This window comes from Cygnus atratus, chromosome 8, assembly GCF_013377495.2.
Source record: "Cygnus atratus isolate AKBS03 ecotype Queensland, Australia chromosome 8, CAtr_DNAZoo_HiC_assembly, whole genome shotgun sequence".
Taxonomy (NCBI): domain Eukaryota; kingdom Metazoa; phylum Chordata; class Aves; order Anseriformes; family Anatidae; genus Cygnus; species Cygnus atratus.
In genome coordinates this window covers 6,101,198-6,127,225 of record NC_066369.1, presented here as the reverse complement: position 1 = coordinate 6,127,225, position 26,028 = coordinate 6,101,198, and the positions used below count along the sequence as shown (strand labels likewise).

The 26,028-nt window shown below is 37.4% G+C and overlaps 1 protein-coding gene across 3 annotated transcripts in view; it reads left to right on the top strand.

The window, feature by feature from the left end:
• The window catches only part of NR5A2 (nuclear receptor subfamily 5 group A member 2), a 90,474-nt gene that overhangs the window by 50,206 nt on the left and 14,240 nt on the right, over positions 1-26,028 (top strand). For all 3 annotated transcript variants that reach the window (XM_050712240.1, XM_050712241.1, XM_035537594.2), the window contains 2 exons: positions 1,308-1,427; positions 13,801-13,948. In XM_050712240.1, coding sequence (XP_050568197.1) covers positions 1,308-1,427; positions 13,801-13,948 — 268 coding nt within the window. The remainder of the gene's footprint in view (positions 1-1,307; positions 1,428-13,800; positions 13,949-26,028) is intronic.

Genomic DNA, 26,028 nt, shown 5'->3' with positions numbered 1-26,028 from the left:
ATTGCATTATTTATTTAAGCTCATGCAGGATTGCTCCTAAAAATGCAGTTTCCCATCCATCATCAAATGAAGTTCTAAACCAATCAAAATTAGAACTCCTCAAATAATATTTTAATAGTTCTGTCTGGGAAATTTTATGCAGCTGCCCTCTAAAAATATTCTCCTTGCTAATTTATTTTTTATTTCTCCTATTTTATATAATTTTGTTCAGCATTTGCTATATACGAAGGCTTTTAGAGTTCTTTGAACTGTATACATGCTATTACCACATCCACACCACGCACTTAATTGTAGCGAGGCTAATGTACGCACCCCTTAACTCTCCCAGGACTGTCTGAAGTCAAAGACTTCCATTTTTTTTTTAGGAAAGAAATCAGTAAGTTCAGTAAGAACAGATCCACAGGATATTGATGCTTACCATGACTTAAATTCAAAGTCCTTCCACTAATTTGTGCATTTTTTCCCCATGTCACTGCAAATTTTCATCATTTTTCCATGGTTAAAGTGAATAAAACTGAATGCAGTCCAGTTGCAATTAGCATCAGTTTAGTGAGAGACTTTGTTACCCTGTAATATGCACATCTCAAATACCAATGCACCAAAACCTTAATGTAGGCTGCTTGTGCTGAGTGCCCAGAACGTTCCTGCTATTGCTAAATGCATTCTCTTACTGCCTTACGTACATGTCTTTCTGGCCCTGCTGGTGACACCTGAAGATACCCACCTTGTGTCTGTTTTCTTCTTTCTCCATAGTAACATAATCATTCTTAGAGAGAATGTTTATCACCTCTTCACTTTTTCCTTTGCAAGGAACCTACTTCTGACTTGGGTTTGTTGCAGCAATAGTGCTCTTGAACCTGCAGATTCTTCTCTATTTTCCAAAAGCTGAGATTCAAGGATGGGGAGTATGGGAAAGTTCATGTTAGCATTGTTTCTGCTATTTTTGCTTTTGGCTAAAAATAATGTCCTGTTGCCATGAGTGTTTCATAATTATCTTATAATACTAGTATTACTTTGCATAACGTTGCCATAGTTCTGATTTCCTGGAATCAACTTCCTGTAATCAACTGCAAATATTCTATATATTTTACAGATAATGTTTTCAGCAATGCCCTATTTGTTCAGCTGAGAATAGCAGTTTTGTGGACAAATAACTTTTGACAGTATTTCTGTTCACATGATGCTTGAAGGAAGCGGCATGTTAGCCAGTGTCCATTCCATAGTGTGTCCATTCTACACCACTCCATAGTGTGATGTAAAATGTAACTCCCAGCATAACGCCACCAACGTTCATGTTTGCTTTACAGGTTGATGACCAAATGAAGTTGCTACAGAACTGCTGGAGTGAACTCTTAATTCTAGATCACATTTACCGGCAAGTGGTACATGGGAAAGAAGGCTCCATCCTTCTGGTTACCGGGCAACAAGTGAGTATGTGGGCTCAGAGAAGTATTGATGGCTTTTTAATAATCATTTTCAAAATAGCAGGAATTTAACTAGGTCAGAAGCACTTCTGTGTTCTCAGAGATTCTCCACAAATAATGTAGATAAAATGACTTGTGCACTCTGTTCCTAGTCTGTTGATTACAGTTAAACTTATAAAAGTAGATATAATCATAAGAACTTTGCTTTTCAAATATACTTGTATACTTCAGTGATTGAAAAACAGCAGATGAGAAGCGTCTCTCAAGAAGTTGTATTTCTTTGGAGCTAAAATGGCTTGTTTCTGACAGCAACAACAACAGACATCCAAAACCCTACACCGTAGGTCTAAGTAATTTATTTTATTTTCCCATCATAATTATGGTTTACTCAAAAGAATCACTAGCTGGGTGAGAATCCTAGATAACTTGCAGCTACTGCCTCAAAAATATCTTGCTTTTAGACAAATATGCAGATGTGAAGTACTGGGGAGTTGAGACATCTAATCCCAGGAAAATTATTCAGTCCATAAGATATAAATGCAGGTATTGTCTCAGGAACTGTCTCAGGCTATGTACCCTGCAGTTTCTGCACAGCTTTTCAGTGGCTAATTTTCCTCAGGCATCAGATGTTTAGATTATCCAAAATGCAAGAGCAGTAATGTGGCAAATATTAGGAAAACTCAGAGAAAACCCAAAGAAAGTATTAGTTTTGACTCACCCATACTTTCCAAAGCACAAAGGACATAACCTTATTCCCAGAATTCTTATTCTGGCCTTAGCAGAAAAAAAAAAACCCGTATCAAAGAAAAGCAAAGTGCATCTGTACATTATGGTCCTGATTCAAAGTGAAAACAAATGATGGTCCACTGGTATTTAAGCTGCTACAAATTCACTGTCTTGATTTATACACATGAGAAAGAGTTCCTTTTCCTAACTATACAGATGCAACATTTGTGTCTGCATGCTCCAGAATCTGCTTACATCTTTAGTCACAATTCTAAAAGTCTTCTTAGCATTAAAAAAATGGCTAGAGTTTATAAGAATCAGAAAATGAGGAGAAATAATTGTTTGCATTTGTGATTAAAAGGTGTACAGTAGAAGGGAAAAATTATCCACTTGTCCAAGAAAAGTGGGAAAATTCAAATTCTATCTACAGAACTGACTCCTGCACTTTTGTGGGAAGTCCCTAACCTATGTGAGATGAAGTTGTACTCTCTAATTATATGAGAAAAAAATTAGTTGCATCAGTCTTGATATATATGAATGCTATTGAGAAAATTACTGATTCCATTTCCATTTCATTATCTGCAAAACAATGACGATTGTACCAGCAACAATTTTATTTACCACACAAGGTGCGTATTTATAAAGCCACGAGTAGATAGACAGCTTTCTCTCCCTGAGAAAACTGTTAAATTAATGTCTCATTCGTTATGTAATTAGCTAGGTTTTTAAGATACCAAGTGTCTAGGTGCCACTGAAATTGGTAGAGATACATAAATACCTTCAAGTTCTAGCCACTGTCCCCATTTTTCCACAGTAATAGTTCTTAGCTGGATTAGCCACTTTTATCTTTACTTGCAGGAAAAAACAGCTGTACATGTTCTCATGGCAAAGCAGAGCATTTCATCGCTGTTGGACAACAGGATGCTAATTAAATGCACTGCTTACAAATCATCAGCTGGTTTTGGATCTTGTATATTTCCAACTAAATTAAAACCTGGCTAAACTGAACTGCTTGCGTCCGTTTTTGCCCTAGCTTTGTCAAGTAGGTTTAATACATCCCTCTTTCAACACAGTTTGGCTTTTCTATGTCAACATTTGTCCTTTGAAGTTGGTGCAAGCACCCACAGAGTACCCATCACCTGCTGCTTCACACTTAGGCTGCTTGGAGAGCAGGGAGTTGTATTACCAGAACACTAGAGCCAGTCCCCTTCCATATTGACAGAAAGTTTTTTCAGCGTATGCCTGCTGCTGGTTCCTCTCCTCCTCCCTGAGCTCTGCTGCAAACCACCGAGGTCTCGGAGACCTTGTTAGCAAAGAAGGCGCTGAGTACCTCCAACTGGGCTGCGTTTGCTGGCACTAAGTTACCAGCGAAGTCCAGCAGCAGTCCCACATTTTTCTTGCTCATCCTGTAACTAGTTACTTGACATCCTTTGCAAGTCTCAACTCTAGCTGAACACTGGCTATTTTAACATCATCCCTGCATACCTGGACAGTCTCTTGTTCTGAGCCATTTCCTGCTTTTACCTTTTTGCACTGCAGCTCAATCATGAGTTACTTGTTTAGCCTATCTGATCCAGTACAGCCTGAGTATCAGTACTTTTCCTGAGTATCAGGATGGACCACCCTAGCAGCATCAACTTGGTCTGTTGTCTTTCTAAGACTTGTCTCAGCTATGTAGCTATAAAATAATTCTGGAAAGCCACAGTTCTAGACCAAGGCATTATCAATATTTGCCGCTGCACTAAATGCTGCATACTTGCTGGTGGCTGCCCTGATCCTTTCAGTTCCTCCAGCAGGGAAAGGGAAATAATCGTGCCACCATCTCATAAAAATTAATTGATTAAGGTGTGGAAAGCACTCCGACACTTCTGATGAAAAGTGCTATATATGTTTTTATTTACTGCTAACAGCAAAGCACTATGAGCAAAATTACAGTCAATCACCTTGCTTTCAAAGATATTAACTTTAAACTGAGGACTAGAGCTAGATAGCCTACTTTATTACCTGAGAGATCATGATTATTGTCACAAGTTACCAAATTTAAGACCTCCGAAGCCTTATTCCTTGCTTTCCTTAATATATCCTTCCATAAAAGCTACTCATAAACACAGTCCTTTTTACAATCACAATCAAGGGGGAAGCTGTAAGGGGGAGCTTACTACCACTTAATTAGAACATACCTGCTCTCTCCACTCAGAGTGCACAGCCTCTACTCCTCTGATATAAAAGTCAAATTTCATGTAGCTCTCCAGGGCCATACCATTTGCTGTTCTATCCTAGGTATCTAAAATGGGCTAGTACTAAGAATCGCACTCATAATTTTCAAACACATTGGCTCAAACCTGTTACTCTAGGGCATTCTTATCACATTACCATACATCTGCATTTCCCTCAAGCCGTTGGCTTATGAGTTTTTCCCTGTGTCAATCCACTATTCCCACTTTGATGTGAAAAAAGTGCAGTCAGCAACAAAGAAGTGAATACTGTCCCTTGCACAAAAAGACTGTGTTTTACTTTATTTTGTTATTTATTTGGTTGGAGTTTCATAAATGAAGCTCTTTTGTGTGTATGTGTTTCAGGAAAGCTCTTTTTTCATATCATTACAATTCCTCAGCAATTCTTCAGAAACAAGTTCCTCCCTATGCTGCGCACTTCATTTTCTGCACTAAGTACTGCCCCTCAGCAGTAGTAATTACCATTTCAAAAGGAAATAAAGTAGCACAAATGCATTTTACAACTCTCCAAATTTCATAATAGAAAACAGCTAAGGAGTGATTTGCAAGATGGTAGTTAATTGTAAATCATTGCCAATATGCTCTCCACACGCCAAGTTCCATTGGCTTGCCATGTGGCATGTAATTTTAACAGACAATTTCTAATTATAGAAATTTAATTCCTCCAGCTTGAGCACTTTCCTTTTGTATCTTCTGCACCAACAATACACGGCCAACTTCCAAGATCCAGCACACACAGGGTACATACTAAAGCTCTGTACAGATTATCACTGTTCATGCATTTTCGGGCAGCAGTCAACAAACAACACATGAATTGTAGGTTCAGTTGCCTAGACAAGCTGCTTATTTTGTTCATACCTACAGCACTCATTGCCAAATTTTCTGTCTGTTGAGTTTGGTCAAAATCCTTCTGATTAAAAAGGCAGTCTAAAAATGTGCCAGCATCTGAGATTTTTTGAGATTGTTCAAACTACTGATTGATAGGCAGTCATCACACAAATATATCTTTCCACCTAGATTTGTATTCTAAGAGTAGCAGCAGAGAAGAACATGAGGGATAACCAAGATCTCAACAGTGCTGTGTTTTAAAGCAAATCATAACTTAATTTCAATTAAGAAATTTGTGACTTGAACCTTTTGTAGCTCTTTCAACTGTACCTTATTGAAAGGTGTTGATGCATCATGTAGGGGCTTTGCCTGGGGAATTTTCTGTGGTAATGTCATCTTTGTTAGACTTACCCACTTGCAGAGAAGGTTTCTAGTATCCTGATGTAGTTGTATTTGCTGAGGCCTTCAGAGAATCTGCTTGTCTAGGGGACCAACTTGTAAGTTCAATGACTTATCGCTTTGCTGCTGGAAAGGTTTTCAGGAAGTAGCTTTACTTTCAAACTGCAGGCTGCAGAGGACTATATCACAAAGAAGGATCACCCCTGCAGAAGTATCAATGTTGTACAAAGTTACAAGGGTGTTAGAGGAAGGAGTGTCTCAGAAGGACAGGAGAAAGGAACTGGCAAAAAAGTAGATAAGGAAACACAATATTTTGTTCATCCTATGAAATGAATAAAAATACATATACTAGTCATGGGTATAAGAAGCTAATGGATAGGTTATACAAAGCAATTACTTCATATATTTTCGGGAACTACTCATTTTTATTTTATATATATATATATACACACACACATGCATATGTATGTGTGTACATATGTATATTTTTTTTCCATTAGGCTTGTGATTGCAGTCATAGTTGTAGTTGGCAAAAAAATAAAAATGATATTGGTATTTGGGAGCCAAATCTACAAATTCCTGCATAGATGGAATTTGACTGAAGGTGGATAAGCATGTGGTCAAGCAATCATCATTCTGCTGTTCAGTGTAGTACTTGTTCTCTCGTATCCAGGCTTGTATGGTTCCTCACTCCAGTGGTTTCTGCCTAATGGAAAAGAAAACAAGGTTATGGTGGGTGTTAGAAGTGTCTCAACATCTTATGAAGATGTTATGCTAGCTGTTTTTTGGGGCTGAACTAAGTGTTCTCAATTAATTAAACTAAGTAAAACAGATCAGAGTTCAATCTTTTAAAAGTGTCCAATTCAGGTGTATCCAAAGATACACTAAACTTTGAACCTTTATTTTGACTAACTATGGCCACACCTGTGAATAACCTGGTCCCAATTCACATTTGCTTTGCTATATTGTCATGAAGCCATCATCACACCATGTTTTTAAGTCTAAAATTCCAATTCCAGTAACAGCATCATGAAGAGAGCACCCAACATGATTCCCTGCATGCCAAAACCATTCCATTTCCCACATGCTAACTTTGTCACATTCATAAGAAAAAACATTTCTTTTGTATTCTGTACATACTGCTCTCATAAAGAGAACAAAATCTATTTGGCTGGGGTCTGCAAGGCTGCCAGTCCTGCATACAAGCCCCATACTAGTGAACCTATTTCTCCATATAAATTAATATGAAATTTCACATTTGATTTCAAGATTGTCCATCAGGAGAGAAATTGTTCAGAGTCTCAATTCAATGAAAAAAGCAATGCATCAGTCCATCCCAAACAACTGTAGCCTATTGGAGTAGTTACACTGACGGGATCCAAAGTAAACATATCCAGTCTTACTGACGGGGAAGAATTTAATGTAGTAGAGCAGAGGCTTATATAGGAATATAAAAAGGGAAAATGAACTTAACTGAGCTAAAAGGCCCTGAAGAAACAGACTGAATTAGCACAGTCCTAAGTGATGTTGCCTAAATATTTGCAAAAAAAATCAGTGATGGTCTGTCTTCTGATGAAGCTTATGGATACTCATATTCAGCAATGATTGCATATCATATCTTCTTTATTTAAGAAACAAAGTGCATTGCAATGCATAAGGAAATAAATGTGTTCTATTGTACTCTAGCTTAGTTACGTTCTGTATGTTATTTTAACATCAGCATACTAATAATTTGAAGAACCCGACTGTCATCATTAATAGAGTAGAAAATTAATGCTACTGGTTAAAACAGCTCTCTGCATGAAACTTAACTATTTTATCATCATGCATTTTATAACATAAATATATCTACTATAAATTAATCTGTATACGATCGACTACAGGGCACATAATCCAGTCTTGATGTACTAGTGTTTTGGAAACTCAACTACAGGGCACATAATACAGTCTTGATGTACTAGTGTTTTTGAAACTAAGTTAGATAAAGTAAATGCAGTACTTTGGAGTGCTACTATTTGCATATTATAACTAATTAGCAAGCACAATATCATCATCCTAGGGGAAAGGTCCACTGGCAGCTTAATTCATTATCTTCTATTATTGTGTATCATGTTAAAATGACAAGCACCTTACACTGTATAAGTCATCACAATTTTAATTAATATATCCAAAACCGATATAAGCATCTGCTGGTTTTGTCTGTGCTGAGTCCTCCTCAATTTTTGTATGCAGGCATTTCTCCGAAGTGTTTTTTCCACATTCATTTGCTTTGAAATATAATATGAACATTGTTTTAAATGAAATTATTAATTATATGAAAAGATCAAAATGTATTTAATAACCACCATCCTTGCCAGTAAAACATATATTCTCTCCTACCTCATGAAACAGTGGAAGAGTAATTATGGTTGTGATAGTAAATTAACTTGCTTGCTATTTATTGTGCACAATGCTTTCTTCTGGGAGAAATGCTCACCCAGACATGTAGCCATTAGTGCCAACTCTCAGGCTCCCATCTGGGTCAGGACTTCAAACACAGGACAGACTATTGAGGGTGAGTCCCCAGGCTATCAGTGCAGTTTGTCACCTGAGGATGGGAGCAGTGGCAGAGCCCCTCACAGCCCGCAGCAGCCTGTGCTGGCCAGAGTTGCATGGAGCAGAGCAGAAAGGACGGTCACTTTGCTGCACCCAGACATCCTCTGCCTCTTGTCTCCATGCCCCAAACACGCAGTGATCTAACTTACAAATGATTCTGGCTCACAGTAGTGTCATTCCGGTAGATCAAGTACCTGATAACAGATATTAACAAGTAAAAGCATGCTAATACTACAGTCTGTACACTGTTGCAAGCTTGCTGAAACATTGACAAAGAATGGTACAGTTCAACACAACTTTTCTGTAGGACATATGACTCCACTGTCATATCCTCGAAATCGAATACAATTTAATTTTAGAAGGAAGAAGGGAACCTGATTCCACCATTATACTTTAGGCTTGGTTTTGTGGGCGGAGAGACAAGGACTTAATGCCACAGGCCACCACCCGACTCCACCAGAGCCATCTAAGCCCAGTGAAACCAGGGATTTGGCTTCAAGACCCATTCATTACTATGACAAATCATCTGCAAAACCAAAAAGTACAAGTGCTCCCTGCATTTCTGGCCTTCAGCCTCACCATTTATTTAGCCCAGGGTGTAGTTTCATGTTGTAAAAAAGCCTTGTCTTTTGTTCTGCCTCAAACAATACCTCACTATGTTAAATTGGACCTTCATGTGAGAACAAAATCTACAGAATTAGTCACTTCCATCTCTTACTGCTCTGCTTATCAGCTGAGAATTTTTTTTTTTATGGCTGACTTTCCAAATGCTACTGAACTCCAGGAACTTTACTACAATATATTGTTTTAAAACAGAATTCTCATAATTTGAAAAAAATTCAGAAATCTCTTAATAATAAACTGGCCTAACTAGCTTTCACCATCATTAAAGGGATTTGGACTTTTAAGTCACTTTCAACTGTATCAAGAAATGGATTTAGAAAAAAATAGTCATTGTTGCCATGTCTCTCTGCAGTCACATTTAAGTTATGACCTTCTTACTAATACTATCAGCTTTTTTTTTTTTCCTTTGCTGCTAGTGCCTCTGTATTCCCCTGCCCTCTTGCAGAGCCTGCAGCCTCATCCACTCATCCCTTACCTCTGCAACACAGGGAGCAGGGAAGGCCAGCAAACTAGGGGGTAACTGTAAGAGGTAGCCATCAGAAATGCTGAGAAGTACATGAATGCTGCCTGTCCAAAGGAGCTAAATACATTTTTCTACTTGCAATTCACAGCTGAAAGTTCTCTTCTAGAGTTAAATACTAAGCAAATCCTTCCTCTCGAAGGTCCCTGCCTTTCTGCCCAATACTCATGATCAGAACACATCCACAGGATGCATGAGATTTACCTGAGGACACACGCTATTTCTAACTTTCAAAGCGATGACTAGGCTATAAGTAATTTATTAACTGCCAGGCTATAGTCTGATTTATTTCACACACTCTTTGGACTGGAGATTTGAACTCAGACTTCCCTCATCTCAGTTGACTGCTCTAGTCAGTGGCCCGCTGAAAAATTCCCACTCTGGTATTTTTGATGCTTTAGGTAGATGAAAGCAATTTAGTTCATCAATCTAAAAAGAGTTGTAGCGTGAGCTGGAAACAGTGTCATGACCTGAATAGTCCTGGCTATGCCTAGAGTCAGTTTGGCACCCCAAGAACTAGTGGAAAATGGAGCCATGAGGACCTGAAGCACAAAGTTACGTGGCAGCAGAGTGGAGGTTTCTAGTATCTAATTTTAGATTTAGGCACTTCAGTTAGCAAATGGTACTACAGCACAGCCTGCAGTACTGCATATATAGTGATATCTACGCTAAGCTTAAACAAGCAAGTTTAAGCACCAGAATGGCAAGAACAAGTGGCAGCATAAATTATTCAGTGCTGTTCTGTCGGCATTGCTTTCGTACCGAGCTAACCCAATTAAGCGCCTATCATTACTTCTTCACCATTACTACAGTCATCATGCAAGATAGTACTGAATACTGGCTTGTGAGGAATTTACACCTCCAATTGTTTGTGCAGCCATAACTTCATGCCCATCATTTTACTTCTGAAATAGGTAATGGGGAAGGTTCACTGAAGCGTCTGTTTTCAAAAATACCAGTCAACATGCCATCATCCTTAATACCAAAACCAACCATACTGTACAATGCTATTACTTGGGAAGCAAGATTCTTTAAGATTCTTTTTTTTTTTTTTGTATGGATTTTTTTTGTATGGATTTGATTTTACCAAATGAAATTTGTGATGCAATATGAAATGCTATGATTTTAGTTTGTAAGTCAGCATTTTGCTCAAGACCTAAGCTCTTTTAATCTTTGACTTTTAAAAGCATTTTTAATCATGAATTGTATGGTGAAAGAATTAGTACGCCTTTTAGTATCAATTTCTGCACACAGGACCAAGCAAGCAGGACAGCATACTCTTTAATGTGACCACTTTTTCAGAATAGACATTAACGGGGGCTTTTTCATGCACAGTTGATTTTGTATAAACTGATTGACACCTTTGGGGGTCGTCTTTCCACTGACTCATAATTTTGCTCACTCTTGAAAAAAGCCTTCTGCACACCCAGTATTCTCTAGTTAAAGCTGAAAATTCAACTCATCATATTTACACAATAAAAAAAAATCCATTCTGCATTGTTTTTAATTGCAAATCCTACTCAAGGGACCAATTCTCCTGCTTAGGAGGCAGCCCTGTGCCTTCTACTAGAGAACCAACTGCAGTCAATTATGGTAATGAAATGTCAATAAATATAAAAATTTAATACAGCCTGCTCTTGGTGAGTGGCAGATGAGGACTTGCCTCCCAGACAAATTTGCTGGTGCTGCAAATATTAAATGCACCTGAAAGAGTAGCAGGTTGCCTGAGAGCTTTCCAGCAGAGGCATGGTGGGAGATCCAGACATCTACTGGGTTTTTCCATTATGGCATAATCGCTGCACTAAGGCCACTGATATTCTTGACATCCAGACATCTTAACTTCTTATCATGAAGAGGAAGGCATATTTCCCCTGCAAACTGGAACCTCAGTGAGGGATTTTGAGGTTTCCCCCCACACACATAACAAAGCATTAAAATTACAAAAGGGAAATTAAGTTGAGAATGAGTTGATATTTGTATATGACCAGTTTCTCAACAGGAAGTAGGTGAATAATGTCACCATATTAAACTGCTCTACGAATAAAGACTATTTAAGGGTGTGTTACTACCTTTTTTTTTTTTCTTATTTATATAAGCACATATCCTTATATATAAAGGAATGGGGGGGAGGCGCAGAACCAACAGATGAACTAGAAAGCAGTTTATGAAAGACAGTTTGGCTGGGATTTCCAAAGGCTAGATCCTAGTTTTGTCACAGATTTCTTTGGCCCTGAATAAGCAATTTAATTTCAGTACTTCGGTTTTCCCAGGTGTGACAGACAGCAATAAAACCTATCTCGCAGGATACTTAACCATAATCCACTGATTTCATTGAAACATAAGCATAACTTTAAATGCTTTGCAGAGTTAGAGCAGTGTTATTCTTAACATCCATGCAAGAAGTGGAACTTCATTTTTCTTGTACAGTTGCCTTCAATCAATGTCTTGAGAGTGCTAAGTATACATATAAATAAAATGTCTTATTAAAAGTCAGTAACCTATTGATTATATTAAGGTCATCCCTAGGAGAAGCTATTTTTAGTCCCTTTCAATCATCTATCTTATCTTTCCTGGCTGAAATTTTGACAGGTTTAAAGTCCTCCCTTTTTTTTTCTTGCTTTCCAACTATTTATACTTGAATTAAATCAATTCAATAGTTTTAACATTGAAAAACATGTTTCAAAATACATTTTCCTTAACAGTTATTTAAAAAAAATAATTTTAAGGGATCAGTGCCTGGAAAAACAAAATTGTCAGTATTGCTCTGTTGCCTCTGGTGGTACCTGGTTCTTTATTAATTACTTTATTATGGGAGACCTTAAAGGCTGGATAAGTGCACCAATACCTTTAAACACATCATTAATCCAAAGTGTGCACTTACCATTAGCTGGGCTTCAGCGTGTGATTACGTGAAGTATGGCTGCCAATTCTCCTGTTGCTATGGAGGCTCCTAAAAGAGAAAAGCTCTGCTAATACTACAGCAGCCACGCAAGTTACCTACATGTTTTGAAAACATGTCAGTAACTTGTTTAGGTCTCCACCAGTTGATCAGGGACAGCTTACCTCAGGGGCAAGCAACGTGCCCAGGGCCATTTTCACAGGACAGTGGCACTTGCAAAGCAGAGGGATGAGAGCAGGGCTGAGCTGAAGGCACTTCAGCAGAGGCAGTTGCTCGGATAGCCCAACATGCCAGTTACATGCACTCCACACTGCCGGGGCTGCGTGGTCTCACAGCCTCCATTCTCACCACAGGCCTAGTGTCGGAGTGACTGTCCCCATCCCCTGCACGCCCCAACCCCTACGCTACTTCACCACCGGATCATGGCCTTCCCACAGGCCACAGAGCCTGGGCACCTCTCAGGGCACAACATCCCACGACAAGGCCTGCAGAAGGTGGTGGTGGCTGTCTTCAGAGTGGCAGAGGCTGGTGTGTCCTTTTGCAAGGACACATCCTCTTAATGTCACTGGCATTTCTAGATAGGTATTTTAGTGTGCAGGCAGTAGGGAGGTTGCCTGAATTCAACAACAGTAATCATTGGATACGTCAGGTAGGAAGGGCTTAAAATATACCTTGCTTGTGAACATTACCATTTGTAATATGGCATATTCCAGTGTTCTCTTGGGCCTCTATATACAAGGGTCACTTAGGACAGCTTGTGGTCCAGTCAGCCTTTCCTGAGAAGGGATGAGCAGCATGACAAGGGCAGCAGACTCCCAGAGCAGTCACACTTCCTATTGTGCTCCAGAGGAAGGTGCTTCATGTGCTGCAGTAACTGCTCGGGACAATCTCAGTGCAGCTGGCCTGTGCCACACACCTGCCCGCTCCTCCTCCCTTAACAGAGGAGGAACTGCCAGAACAAGTCCCTTGGAACCAGCTCCAGCAAGTACCAGGACTGTGCGTAGCTAAGGAGAAAAGAAACCACCTTCACAATGCCTCCACTTCCTTTGGGAATATACCGACATTTCTGGGCTTGAATAGATGTTTCTGGCCAAGTTATGGACACCAGACTGTATCCCATGAATACCTTTATGTCCCTCTGGACTAATATGCCCAGCGTAGGCGCAAAGCCCCCTTCAATCAGTCTCTCTCCACAGGATTGTACAACTGCAATGAGAACAAGAGACACCAAGTGTATAAAACAAACTGATAAGGGGCACAGCTACCAGTGTCATAAGCAGTAGTCATATATAAAGCCTCTAAAAAAAAGCTAATACAGACAAACTGGCATTCACAGTGATGTGACATACCATTAAGATATATGGTTTAATAATACTTCCAATATATACTGTTGTGCTAAAATAGGTTTGTATATAAAATCATCCTGACTCGATAACATCATTAAATTGAGAGTGATTCTTTTATCCAGGAGCATCCTGGTTACATGTGATTGCTTGAAACATTCTAAAGTGGTTCTGTGGGTACAGACAGAAATATAATTCTCTTTTACAGGTGGATTATTCCGTAATAGCGTCGCAAGCTGGAGCCACCCTCAACAACCTTATGAGCCATGCACAAGAACTAGTAGCAAAGCTTCGTTCCCTACAGTTTGATCTACGAGAATTTGTATGTCTCAAATTTCTGGTGCTGTTTAGTTTAGGTAGGTAAATTTTACTCTTCGTATTCCTTACTTAATATTGTTGTGTTTCCCCCTTAAAATATTAAAAATATTTTGGTTTTATTATTTTTTTCCTGAAAAATGAATGAGACTTTAAGTATATTTTATGAGGTTCACAGTAAACTGAAGATTCTTTTTTTAATTATCACTTCACAAAGGAAAATTATGTAGGAAAATTAAAAGTGGATTTCTATGCAACTGATTCCCGAAACATAAGGAATTTACTAGACTATTACAAGCTTACTGTATGTACTTTATGAATATTCCAGAACAAGAATAAAATTCTATTATAAATTCTAAAGGACAGAGAAAAATACAGATTGGTATATTTTTATGATATTGAATATGGTTATGTAAAGCAGATGGTATGGAAATATGGTTGAAATAACCCTCTTTTTTAAGGGCATTTGCGGTAAGTATAAACAATTTTGTTTGCATATGACTGTCACATCCTAACACATAAATCAGGAATGCCACTCATAGTTTGTAAAAAGTGAAAGGAACTCTTAAAGTATAGATTAATGATAATAGCTTTATGGCAAATCTAGCAAGGAAATAACCTTTAAAGGGAAGATTGTTTTGTATTAGCAGAGAGGACACAAAGGGAAAGATACCTATGCAAGACAAATTAGTTAAACCAGTGCCCTGCAATGAATCAGCCAAGAAATATCACCAATGCCAAGAATAAAAAATTAAAATAATAATAATAATAATAATAATAACAAATTAAAAAAAAAAAAAAAGAGGACTTAGGGAGATGGATTCCTATTGACTTCATAGGAAAAGATTTTTCTTCCTGTCTTCCGTTTCAAGTTTGCATTTTATTGACTTAATAGAACTGGTCTAAATAAACTTTGACCAAGTGAATTTCTTATTTACTTTAAGGAAGTAGAAAGGAGAGATCTAAAAACAAATAAGGTCAGATCCAGACATATATAGATCCCTCCACAGGCAAAATTCTGTTTTACTCAAAAGTTATTTTGTCTATGAAGAGAGTGAAAAGTTGAGCCAAGCATAATAATGAAAGAAATATCAAAAGCGGTGATATTTAGTAATGTTTTTCTTTAATTATCAGTTTTTTAAAAATCTTACGTAAAGGAAATAGAATTTTACAAACAAATTATTATAATACAATTGCATTTAAATTAAAAGGAGCAAGATGTTTTGGATACACTGTAAAGCCTCAATTGCTCTCTGAAATATGCCCTTCCGTGTGGTGTTTATAGAGTTCGTACCTGTTTTGGAAGGTTTTAGATGAAGCTCTCTTTAAACACGACGATAAAAAATCAATACTTCAGAGGTATAGGACACAGAACATATAGAAAAAAAATAAGAATTACTTAGTTAACGATTGTTATGAATTACGTACATTCTGATTCCTAGGAAAAGAGATGATGGATTTGCTTGGAAGCTATTAATATTTTATATTAAAGACTTTGTCTCTTTCCATGTCAGATTCAGAGATGGAAAAGCAAGCTTTCTATTAACAGAAATTATGGTTTATTATTTAATCTGATGAACAACAAGAATTCAGATTTCCTAATTCCTAATAAGTAGGTTTTACAGTCATTAGACAGTGGTACAGGAATGTCTGAAGAGCCTGTAGCTTTCCTCTAATAAAATATTTAGAGAATTCATCTCAGTTCAGTGCTACTTTAAATTAGCTGAATAAGTGAAGTACATTTGGAAAATGTTCACATTTAGGTGGTCTTTTTGTGTGATCACTTTCATCAGCTCTTCAAGTACTTTGCATTGATTTAGGAATCATTCTTACACCTTCAGCTTTTCTAATTCTGCAAGGTAGCATACTCAGCTACAAAAGCAGATGCGTATAAATACCTTGCAAGGTTGTATAAAGTCAAGTTATCCAGTTTTTCTCTCATTTATGCTACTATATTAGCTACAGAGCTAATTCTGCTGCTAATGGGAGCCTTATAGTCGTATTACTTACATATAGAAATGACGTAGCGAAGAAAGGATCTGCACCTTTGAAACTGCTAATTCACTATTTAACATACTGCATAACTTGATTTGCTAAAAGTCCAAGCTAGATGTTTTCTGCAAAGAGTAAAATATAAAGATATTGTCAGCTGACCCAAAGAACTAAGGCAAATATTTAATGAGAACGACGACAAAACTCAAATGAAAAACATAGATACCTTTTCCAGCTAAGTAGTACTTAAGTTTGTGCCCAAAATCATGAATGAATTGTCTGGCTGAAGTTGAGTGAGTCAGTTTTTTTAAGACATTGAAGTGCCTAACAACGCTGGTAGGCATTCAGCAGGACTGTCAAAACTAGTTAAGCATCAAATTCTGCTGAAATAATTGGGTGCAATTATTGTACCTAAGTATCAAGGTGCATTTGACAAATACCTTTGTCTCTTAGGCAACTCAACAGAAAACTGGTCTTAGCATTGAAAACATATTATTAATCATAAAATATTTCAAAAATCTGAGCAGGCTCTTGTTGAAAATCTGTCTCTGCAATACTTAATGGAATAAGAAGCACTTCAAGACATACCAGCTTTTTTTCATTTCTAAGGATGCCCTCCCACAGTGTTAACCAATCCAGTAAAGCATTATGCTATTGTTTGTGTGGCAACACAAAGTCAATAATCCACAGGATTAATTTATTGAGAAGAAGCTGTTTTTTTTGTTGTTGTTTGTGGTTGGTTGTGGTTTTTTTTATAACCAAACAGTTATGAAGCTGCCTCCTAAAGCTGTTTGTTATTCCTGGCTGTACCGTATTGTCTGTATTTTCACAAGATGGCAATCTCTTTGAGGGCAAATAACATTGTCTTTTCTTCTAACATTTCAGCAGTAATTAGCTTACTAAAATATCAGTAAAATAATGTTCAAACCCCATAGCACGCAATAATTTTTTGAAAACATAATTAAATCATATCAGTCTTGCGTGCTAGTTTTTAAATTGTTCATTGTTTACTTGTCAGAGTTTCCAAAGGGTTTAAACAAGAAAATGCTTTTGCTTGCTGGTAGCATTAAAGAAGATGCTATTGAAGCTTAGATAGGTGCATGTTTATCATAACCTTTGTAGCCAGCAGCACACAAATCTTTCTGCAGCCACTCCGGTGAGTGGTACATTCAGGCACTGGAGCTCTGTTCCTTTCTCCAGCTATCTGTCCCAACTGAACAACCTTGCCAAAGCTGACCCAGTTATCATTCAAGAAGCCAGACTATTTTGGTAACTATTTTTTTAGACAGTGTAGCATCTCCTTGGTGTGTAGTCCTATAGAGAATGAATATATTTAGAATTAGGTAACTTACATTTCTTCCATCAGTTATAAAATAAAACACTTTATAGCCAGGCAGTTCTTACTTCTCTGTACACAAAAAAAAATCCTTTCAAGCCAATGGATCTTCATACTTTAGTGACTGTCTGTCTGGCCATCAGTGGTTCCTCATGCTATTAATCCAGTCACTGCCAGTCCCTGGAGATGAACAAGTCCATCACACTTGGGCTATTGTTCTCAGCAGATAACCAGTTCATCTGAATCAATCCTTCAGCTTTTGTGTGCCCATAGGTTAGAAGTCAACAGGGAACAAAGCAGTCCTTACAACCAGCACAATCATCACAACTACAGTGGGGATGACTGCCTTGTGCATGGTAGGGACTCAACTGTGTTTTAGAGTAACAAGAGCCTTGACTCATAATGACATGAAATGTAGAAACACTTTCCTTCACAGCTTCACTGCACCATCAACAGTCAGTTGATTACTCTGTCAAGATACCAGAAGTTTAGACTAAATTTAAATTCAATCACATTACTCTGATCCACTTACATGACTGACAGATCTATTACACTAGTCCAGCAGGGTTCCCTTAAAGAATCACAATCTTTCCATGAGTCAGTCCTCTGTGGAGTCCTCTCTTCCCCAGCTGCGTACCTCCTCACAAACCTCTGTTGCTTTCCTCTCTCCCTGTGCACCAGAACAGCATTATGCAAATCAACCAGTCTGACTGACACCTGAGATCACATTAAAGCAAATAGACACAGGTCTTGTGATCAAAAATGCCCTCAAAAGTTTTGGTTGTGTAGCCTGGTATAAACCACCTTCTAGTCACTTCTTCCCCAAGTTGACTTCTGATTGACATGTTTGAATTCTGTACCAGCATCCTCCTTTGCTGTAAATGATACGCTGGATGCTGATTGAATGTTTTATTTGAAGACAAGATGGACTTCAGGAGCCAAAGCATTTTATTGCAAAGGAGCAATCTGTCTACCAGCATGATTTACTTGAAATAAGTCTTCTGTTTAGATGGTCTAGAAATAGCAATTTATTTTTTTAATCAATCTCCATTTCAATTATCTCGAGCTATTAGCTTCCTTAGAACTAAATCAGAACTTCAGTTCTTACAGCAGTTATCTTTGCAAACCTTTCTTTCATTGAGGTTTACCTATTTGCAAAACCCAACACATGACTGCTTTGTGGGGGCATACATTGCAGAACAGGAGAGGAGGAAGAAACCTTTGAGAAACTTGAGTGTTAAACCTACTTTTAACACTAGTTCTGCAGGCTTTACGTGTATGAATCCACATCCAAAACATTTAAAGAGCACATCTGAGAAAGTTGATGTTCAGACAAGTAAGTCTTCATTGAATTTCCTACTAAATAACAAACATATCTGGCTTTCTGAAAGCTAGCCAAACTGACAATAATGCAATTTCTTTACCATAATCCCAGAGAAATACAACTAATTTTTCTATAAAACATAACCAGTATAGTCCACAGTACGCATTATCAAAAAGTAGGTCTAAAACTAAATAAAATTTCTTTCGTCATAAATAATTGCTAGTTTGAATCAAGATATACTACAACTAGAAAAAGCAATTTTGTCAGTTTATCACCTTCTTTGAATTTTCTTTAATGAATTTGACAGTACTTTGGAAGCTCTTTTCTTACTTTGTCAGAGTTAGAAGAGTTAGAAATTAAAAATTAAAAAAAGCAATGTTGAATTATCTAATTCTGGGAAAGAAATAGATAGCCATGTTCCACTGTAGTGAAATCTTGGCCTCACTAAAACCAAAGACAATTCCTCTGATTTTAATGGAGCCAAAATTTGTCTCACGGTTTCTTTGATCTTCTTCCTATCACAGAATAAAGTTCGGATAATTTTTCAGTAATTCCACTTGCTAAATTACTGCATTTAAATGATTTTTTTTTTTTAATGAAACATATAACTGTCGCCATTCAGTCACACTACAGACTGGTCACTGAAATCAGCCATTGCTCTTTACCCAACTTCCTATTTGTCCTGCTAATTTTTATTATTCAAATTCAGCAAGGATGATTTGTCAAACCTCCCATCAAAGCAGTTTGTAAAGTGAAATGCCAATAGGAAGAAAGTTAGACATCATTTGACCCATGTCCAGGCACGTGTCTGCCTGGAGCTAAATGCTAGAGTAGGCAGCAGCTGACTGGTACTGCTCTCTTTATCATTGTCAGGACACAGATAAATGTACTTCATTTAAGAAATGAAGACTTTATCAATGGGCAAATAATTACAGAGCCACTATTGATCTCACATCTCACTTAACATAAGACAAGAGGAACCTGTAGAAATGGTAAACATTTAATTGCTATGGATGGCAAACAATGGGCTCTTGATTAAAGGAAAAAAAAAAAAAAGAACCGTTTTCAAACAAACCACAGTGTTACTTACAGGTTCAGCAGAGATCCACCCTGACTAGGCAATAATCCATACCCATTTCTGTTGGGTAAGAGAAATGTTAGCAAATCTTTCCTTGCTTTTAGCCTTCCTAAAGCTCCAGAGCTGAGATTAGAGGAGTAGGCCCCAGTATTGGACTCCACTATAGGCACTTTTGGAAGATAAACATTCCTATTAAGCTCTTTATAGCAATAAAACAGGCTGAAATGAAGCATTTTCGAGACAGACTCTACCCTTTCTATTCACAGGACTATGAGTAGCTTCCTGTGAACATGCAAAAGAAGCAGCAGAAAGTCTGCCTGTGTTTTGTTTCATCTGATTCCATTAACTCACATCAATGTGGTTATGGAAAACTCTGAAGCTGGAAAAAAAAAATAAAAATAAATCAAATTAAATTAGCTATTGTATTTTTAATATATTTTATGTATATATGTCTATCAGATTTACATACTAGCCAGTCTGTACCTCAGTGGGCTTGCAATCTAAATCTACAGAAAAGATAAGGTTAAAAAAAAAAAAAAGTAGCAAAAATGGTGAAACACTGGGTTGTACATATTTTCACTTCCACAGCTTTTGCTGAGGTTTTAATTTGGGGTATGATCTATGCAGATCAAAAAATAAGTGTATAATAAGCATCAACTGGACATTAAATAACAAGGGATATTGATTAAATGTTGGCAGTATTTATTATGCTTAAGGGCACATAAACAAAAAGAGCAACAGAAAGAAATGAAGGAGTCAGTGAGGCAGGAGGTCTTATCAGGCCAAAACGGCCTGAAGTAGGAAACAGGAAACAAAGGTCTAGAATTAGACAATAAAGAATTAATGCAGGATTATTATAGACCCTTAGATATGATACAGATATAAAGGAATAACCTAACAAATTTTGGCATATTTGAATCTTTTTTGCAGCCTGCCTAGTAATTGCACAATACTTTCAACAACTATGGATCTGCCTTTTACACTTCCTGGTTAAAGAGTCTGCACCAGGTCATCAAAGCACAGTCCAGTAAACATGTGAACTCACTAAGAAAAGGAATTAGCCAAAAATCAACCTGCCCACCCACCCCGAAATCCAATATTTTAGTATCCAAAAAACTCACAGAAAACAATAATTTTCCTTCATGTAGCACCCTCAGTGCAGGATGTGAGGTAGGTGCTATGAATGTGAAGTGAGGAGTAACGCGTGGCAAGGCCTCCCTTGACAAGCGAATATAAGTCCACAACGAAGCACTTACCTAGGGACAGACTGGTCATCACAGAGGTGTTTTCTTACTTGCTGTGACAGACAGTACTCAAGTCTTGAAGACTGTCTGAAGTATTCAGAGAGCACTGAAGTCCTATTCAAAACAGTTGCTCTAGCAGTTTTTACTTTTGATAGTTTATAAATATACAAATATTTTTATCCTCGATTTTATACATATATTATTGATATCACATACGTATACTTGGGCTGCTATAAGGTGGTTTTATTAAATCCATTGGCAGTTTTGTTATGTTCATTCACACTGTTACCCAAGTGTACTTTTAATACCGCACCTGATGACCAGTAAGAGAACAGTTGAGGGGTTCTGTACAATTAACATTCACCCAGGGCTTTCAGGCTTCTCCACATTACATCTGAATTTAAACAAATATGTACTGCACACTTGTCAAGTCCAGGCTCATATCTCAACTCTAACTACAGTAAGCATCTGAGGATAATGCTGGCAAAGAAACATTTCCTAAATTTTATGTAATCATTTGGAATTCAGAAAGGATCGATTAGTATTCGGAAGATGTGACTGTTCAATATTTATGCCACTGAGAGTTGGCAGAAGCAAATAATGGTACATAAAGCTGATGCTTGTCTTAATTAAATGCAGTATAATGGGTGTTGAGGTTTTTTTCCCTTTAGCAAAGAGAGCAGTTTAGCAGTGACCAGATATAACTCATTCTGAAGTTCAGAGTTTAAAACTAATCAATATGTATTTATAACAAGGGAGGGACTGAATATAATTTGTTAGCTGAAAGCTGAATAATAGATAAAAATAAGATTTATTTAAGAACATTTATTCCATGTACTAGTGTCTGAGAAAATATTTGCCCCCCTTTGATTCTTGACTATTTTTTGCTGTACTAAAAGATTTCAAATAGAAGACTTTTTGGAATGAATTCCCAGCCACAGATAGGCTGGGAATGGCACCAGAGAACATAAAATGAGACCTCTAACTAGGAGGATCCTTTCACTATGACAAACTTGTTGTTCAGACTATTAATAGTAACGTTTCCTAATTTTCTGATTCAGAATCCTCAACGGCAGGTGGAATTTTAATACATCTATACTCCTTTAAAATTAGCAGTCTAAATAGATGATGATTGGTAGGTGTTGACTGGCAGAGGATGGCTGAGGGATGCGAGGCACAATCCCAACACACCTACAGCCCAGGGTCACCTGTCTTAAATGTCACAACAGAAAGTTTTGCGAGGGGATATGAAGAAAGTAGTTAAAGAGAGCTGGGGAGAGGTCCTATTAAGCATGTGTCAAGAGTAGAGAAAACAGAAAGCACGTGGTCTGGAAAACTGGTGAGCAGATGATGGAGATGGCATTGCGGGCAATTCAGAGGCAGGAGGTGACCTTGACACTGAATGGTTGATGATAGGTAGTGAAGGAACAGCTATAGGACCTTGAAAGTGAACACAATTCATGTCTGATATAGCAGAGAAAAGGGAGGATGCAAAAAACCAGCATATTAATGAGCTCGTAAGGGTGTCTTGGCAGTGGTGTACGCCAAGGTCAAAGGAAGAAATGCTGTGGTCACTGAGATATGATTATGATGAGGCCACATGATATTTGTTAAAAGTTTAATTCAGCAGACAATGGCTGCTGTGACCATCCCATGGAAGTCAATGTGAGAATATATTTGCAGGATCATTGTATTAATTTGGGATTAATTATATTAGAAGTAGTCCAATTTCAAGGTGAAGATCACTGTTTTTTGGAAGAGCCCATCTATAGATATAATATGGAGGCTCCTTTCTTGAAATCAAGGTGACCACTTCTTTAAAGTATTATGATACAACTCAATCAAAAGTTACAAACTTGATGTACAAGTTGCTAGATGGAGATCTATGGCTGGCATTGGGCAGAAGGATGAAGGAGGTAATGATGATGATCGTATGGGTTCTTTCTTATCCCCACATCAGTAAATTTCATAGGCAAGATGATTAAATTCATCATGAGTCTCACAATTTCACAGTTTTTACAAATTTCCCTCAATCTGCTGCGTTTGAACTTGATTATTTATATAGCCCCTCACTGCTGCATGTCCTGCCTTGCCTATGGAAACTAGGGATAACTTTCTCATTAGAGATTATGTGGGTCAGGAGAAGAGTTAAATAGCCAGTCTGATCGTGAAACATTTAACTCTTCTCTGGCTCTCAGGCAAAGCAGCCAAGGTTCTCCACTCTGCTGCTAGAAGAGCTGTTCCACTTTTCTACTTCAATCCTCTGGGAAAGAAAATGTATGAATATGGACAAGAAAATCATTTTAGGATCATCTCATAAGGGACTTTTCCTGTCAGGGAGCCAGCATTGCTCAATACAGAAATGAACCCTCTTGTCTCTGTTTTTGACTCCATTACAGACTATGGAGCTTTGAAGTCTTTCATATATCTGTTCCACTATCTGGTAAATGAAGAGAACAGTTATCTTTGTAAAAAGTGGTGAAATCCAGAGTATTAAAGATACTCTGTAAGGTACAAACAAATTGAAACATCATTTTTTAAATATCTATAGATATCATTTAAATATCTACAGATACCGAAACAAAGACCATAGTTAAAAGAATCTGATTTAAAATACCTGGAATGCATTTTGAGTAAATTTGATCTTTTTCTTTGTTAATAATTCAACATGACAGGAGTTTCTTGCTGTATTTCCATGCTGGTGTCTAAAACTTTGCAAAAACTGTGAGAATTCATATTTTAAGAGATTTTTAGAAGCAAATTGTAGCATTGTGTGCAACATGCAGGACAAAGTGGATTTGCTTTTGCCCTGTTCTTTTATATCTGTGGGTTTTTTTGAACTCTTTATAGAGAAACAAAAGCAAAGACATCTTGCCTTCACTTCATCTATCACAACCTGTAGCAAAGCCAAACAATTAAAAAGCAGTCCTTGAAAGTTCTTAGAGATGCTAAATGATGATGTATGGAGCAAAGACTTTGATAAACATTCCTTTGCTCCTGAAAATGCTTTTTCACTGAGCTGACAGGTTTTAGTCCAGCCTCTCATGCAGGTTCCATACATTGTGCAGAGAGTCTGAAAGAAATCAGGAGAGTGTCTATATTACAGATATCTTTCTTGATACAACTTCCAATCATTTATTTTTGTGAATAAAATACAGATTATATATATATAAAATATACTATTATATATAGAGATTATAAATATAGATATATAATATATAATATGTATTGAATTCACAAAAAATATATATAAGTAAATATACATATATATACTGGGGTTATATGTTATAGTTAAGAATTAAACCACTATTTTTAATAAATAAGTATTCATTCATCTCCGTCCTGGATATCAGTCGTAAATGATTAAATTGTTGTAGAATTCCAGAGATTGCCTTCTGTTTCATGGCTGATGAAGTTTTTTAGATAAACTTCACTAAATTATAGAGAAAAATTAATAAACACTGTTGATTTGTCCTGACTTTGTTTCACAAAATGCAACGAATGTTGCAAATTCATCTCTCAAGTAACTGTTGAATATAATGGTATTATTTAAGGCATGAATTTGATCCAATCTGATCATCACCAGTTTATGTTGTCTGCTTGTCTGATAGCTGCAAGCCATGAAGAAAAAAAAGAAAAAAAAAAGACATTAACCATCTTCAGCAAGTACATTTTCTTTTTTCTTTTATTTTTCTTTTTTTTTCCTAAAATGCATATTTTGGAAGGTTTTGAAATAACAATAGGATTAGATGCTTGAGAGCAAATTAGGTCATATATTTGATAGATACAAATCTCACAAGTAATCAGAAACATGGGTATCAAGCAGTATTTGTATTCTGTATTGCTGCCTTTGTATGCAGACAGCGGGGATTTCAGAATAACCTGGTGCACTCTGCACTTTTTCACTCTAATATGTATATAGAATATTAGTAAGAATGGATTTAAAATAGTTCAGGGTTGGAATCACCTTCAAATTACTCACATTTACATTTGTCTCTGCTTTGAAAATACTTTTAGAATTTCTGTCCCATTTTTAATATCCATAGTAGATGTTCAAGGTGCAAGTTTGAATGTATTTCGCATGTAACAAAGGAAGTCTGGGATTATAGAGGGTTTGTTGTTTTTTTTTGCTGCTATTGGTAGCAGTGTTTAACATCAGTGGCTGCTTTTGTTAGGCAAGTTTCCCAGCGTAATTTGGGAATAAATGGTTACATATAAAGATATAAATAAATCAGTGAATATACTGAATATAATCTTGAAGCCAGTCAGACCACCCTATATTTTTAATTTGGGCATACACTTAAATGCTTCACTGAGAGAGGAACATGCTAAAGGAAGGCAATGGCTAAATTCACTTCACGGCTGCTGTAACAGATTACTTATTACATAATTTTAATACCAGAATGTACAGACTACAAACTAGGACCTGATCCTCACTCATTTTTAGTTGAAAACACACTGCAGAGGCTCCTACCTGAAAGTCTGTGTGTGTGACTGTCAGCCATGCACTGGAGACACACCGCAGACATAGGCCACATTCCCCTCTCTCTCTTATCCCTCTGATGCTTGTGCCAGCTTGGACACTGAAAGAGAAAAGAAAGCAATGGCTGTCTCTAAGGGAGCAAAAATAGAGGGGTGAAATACTGCAAAGAAATGCTGAAAAGAAGTAGCAGGAGAAATAAATAGGAAAAGGCCAGGGGAAAGAAGGAATTGCAAGAGTGATGGGAGAGGAGTGGTGCAGAAGAGGATACCTGCGCAGAGCAGGAACCAAGAGTAGGAGGTAAAAACGAGGGACAGCAGCAATTGGACCAGAGAAACAGAACGGGGGGTTGGAGATAGGAGAGGGGTCAAGAGAACGGGGAAAAGTACAGGAAGGAAAGAGAAACCACGGAACTGTGATCAAAGCCAAGTGAGAGATGGAGAGGGAGGAAATAGAGGCAAACAGGAAAGAAACAATGAAAGAAAATTCAGAAACAAACTTGACGGCTCAGCCTTGAACACAGCTGTGATCATGAATTGGGAGACGGAACGGGACTGTGCAGAAACACTCGTTCCCAAGCTCACAGCTTGGAGCATGTCCCACTGACTTCTGCTGGCAGGAAAGGGGTGGGGAGCGAAAATTGCAGTTCCTCAGGCCCTGGCAAAGC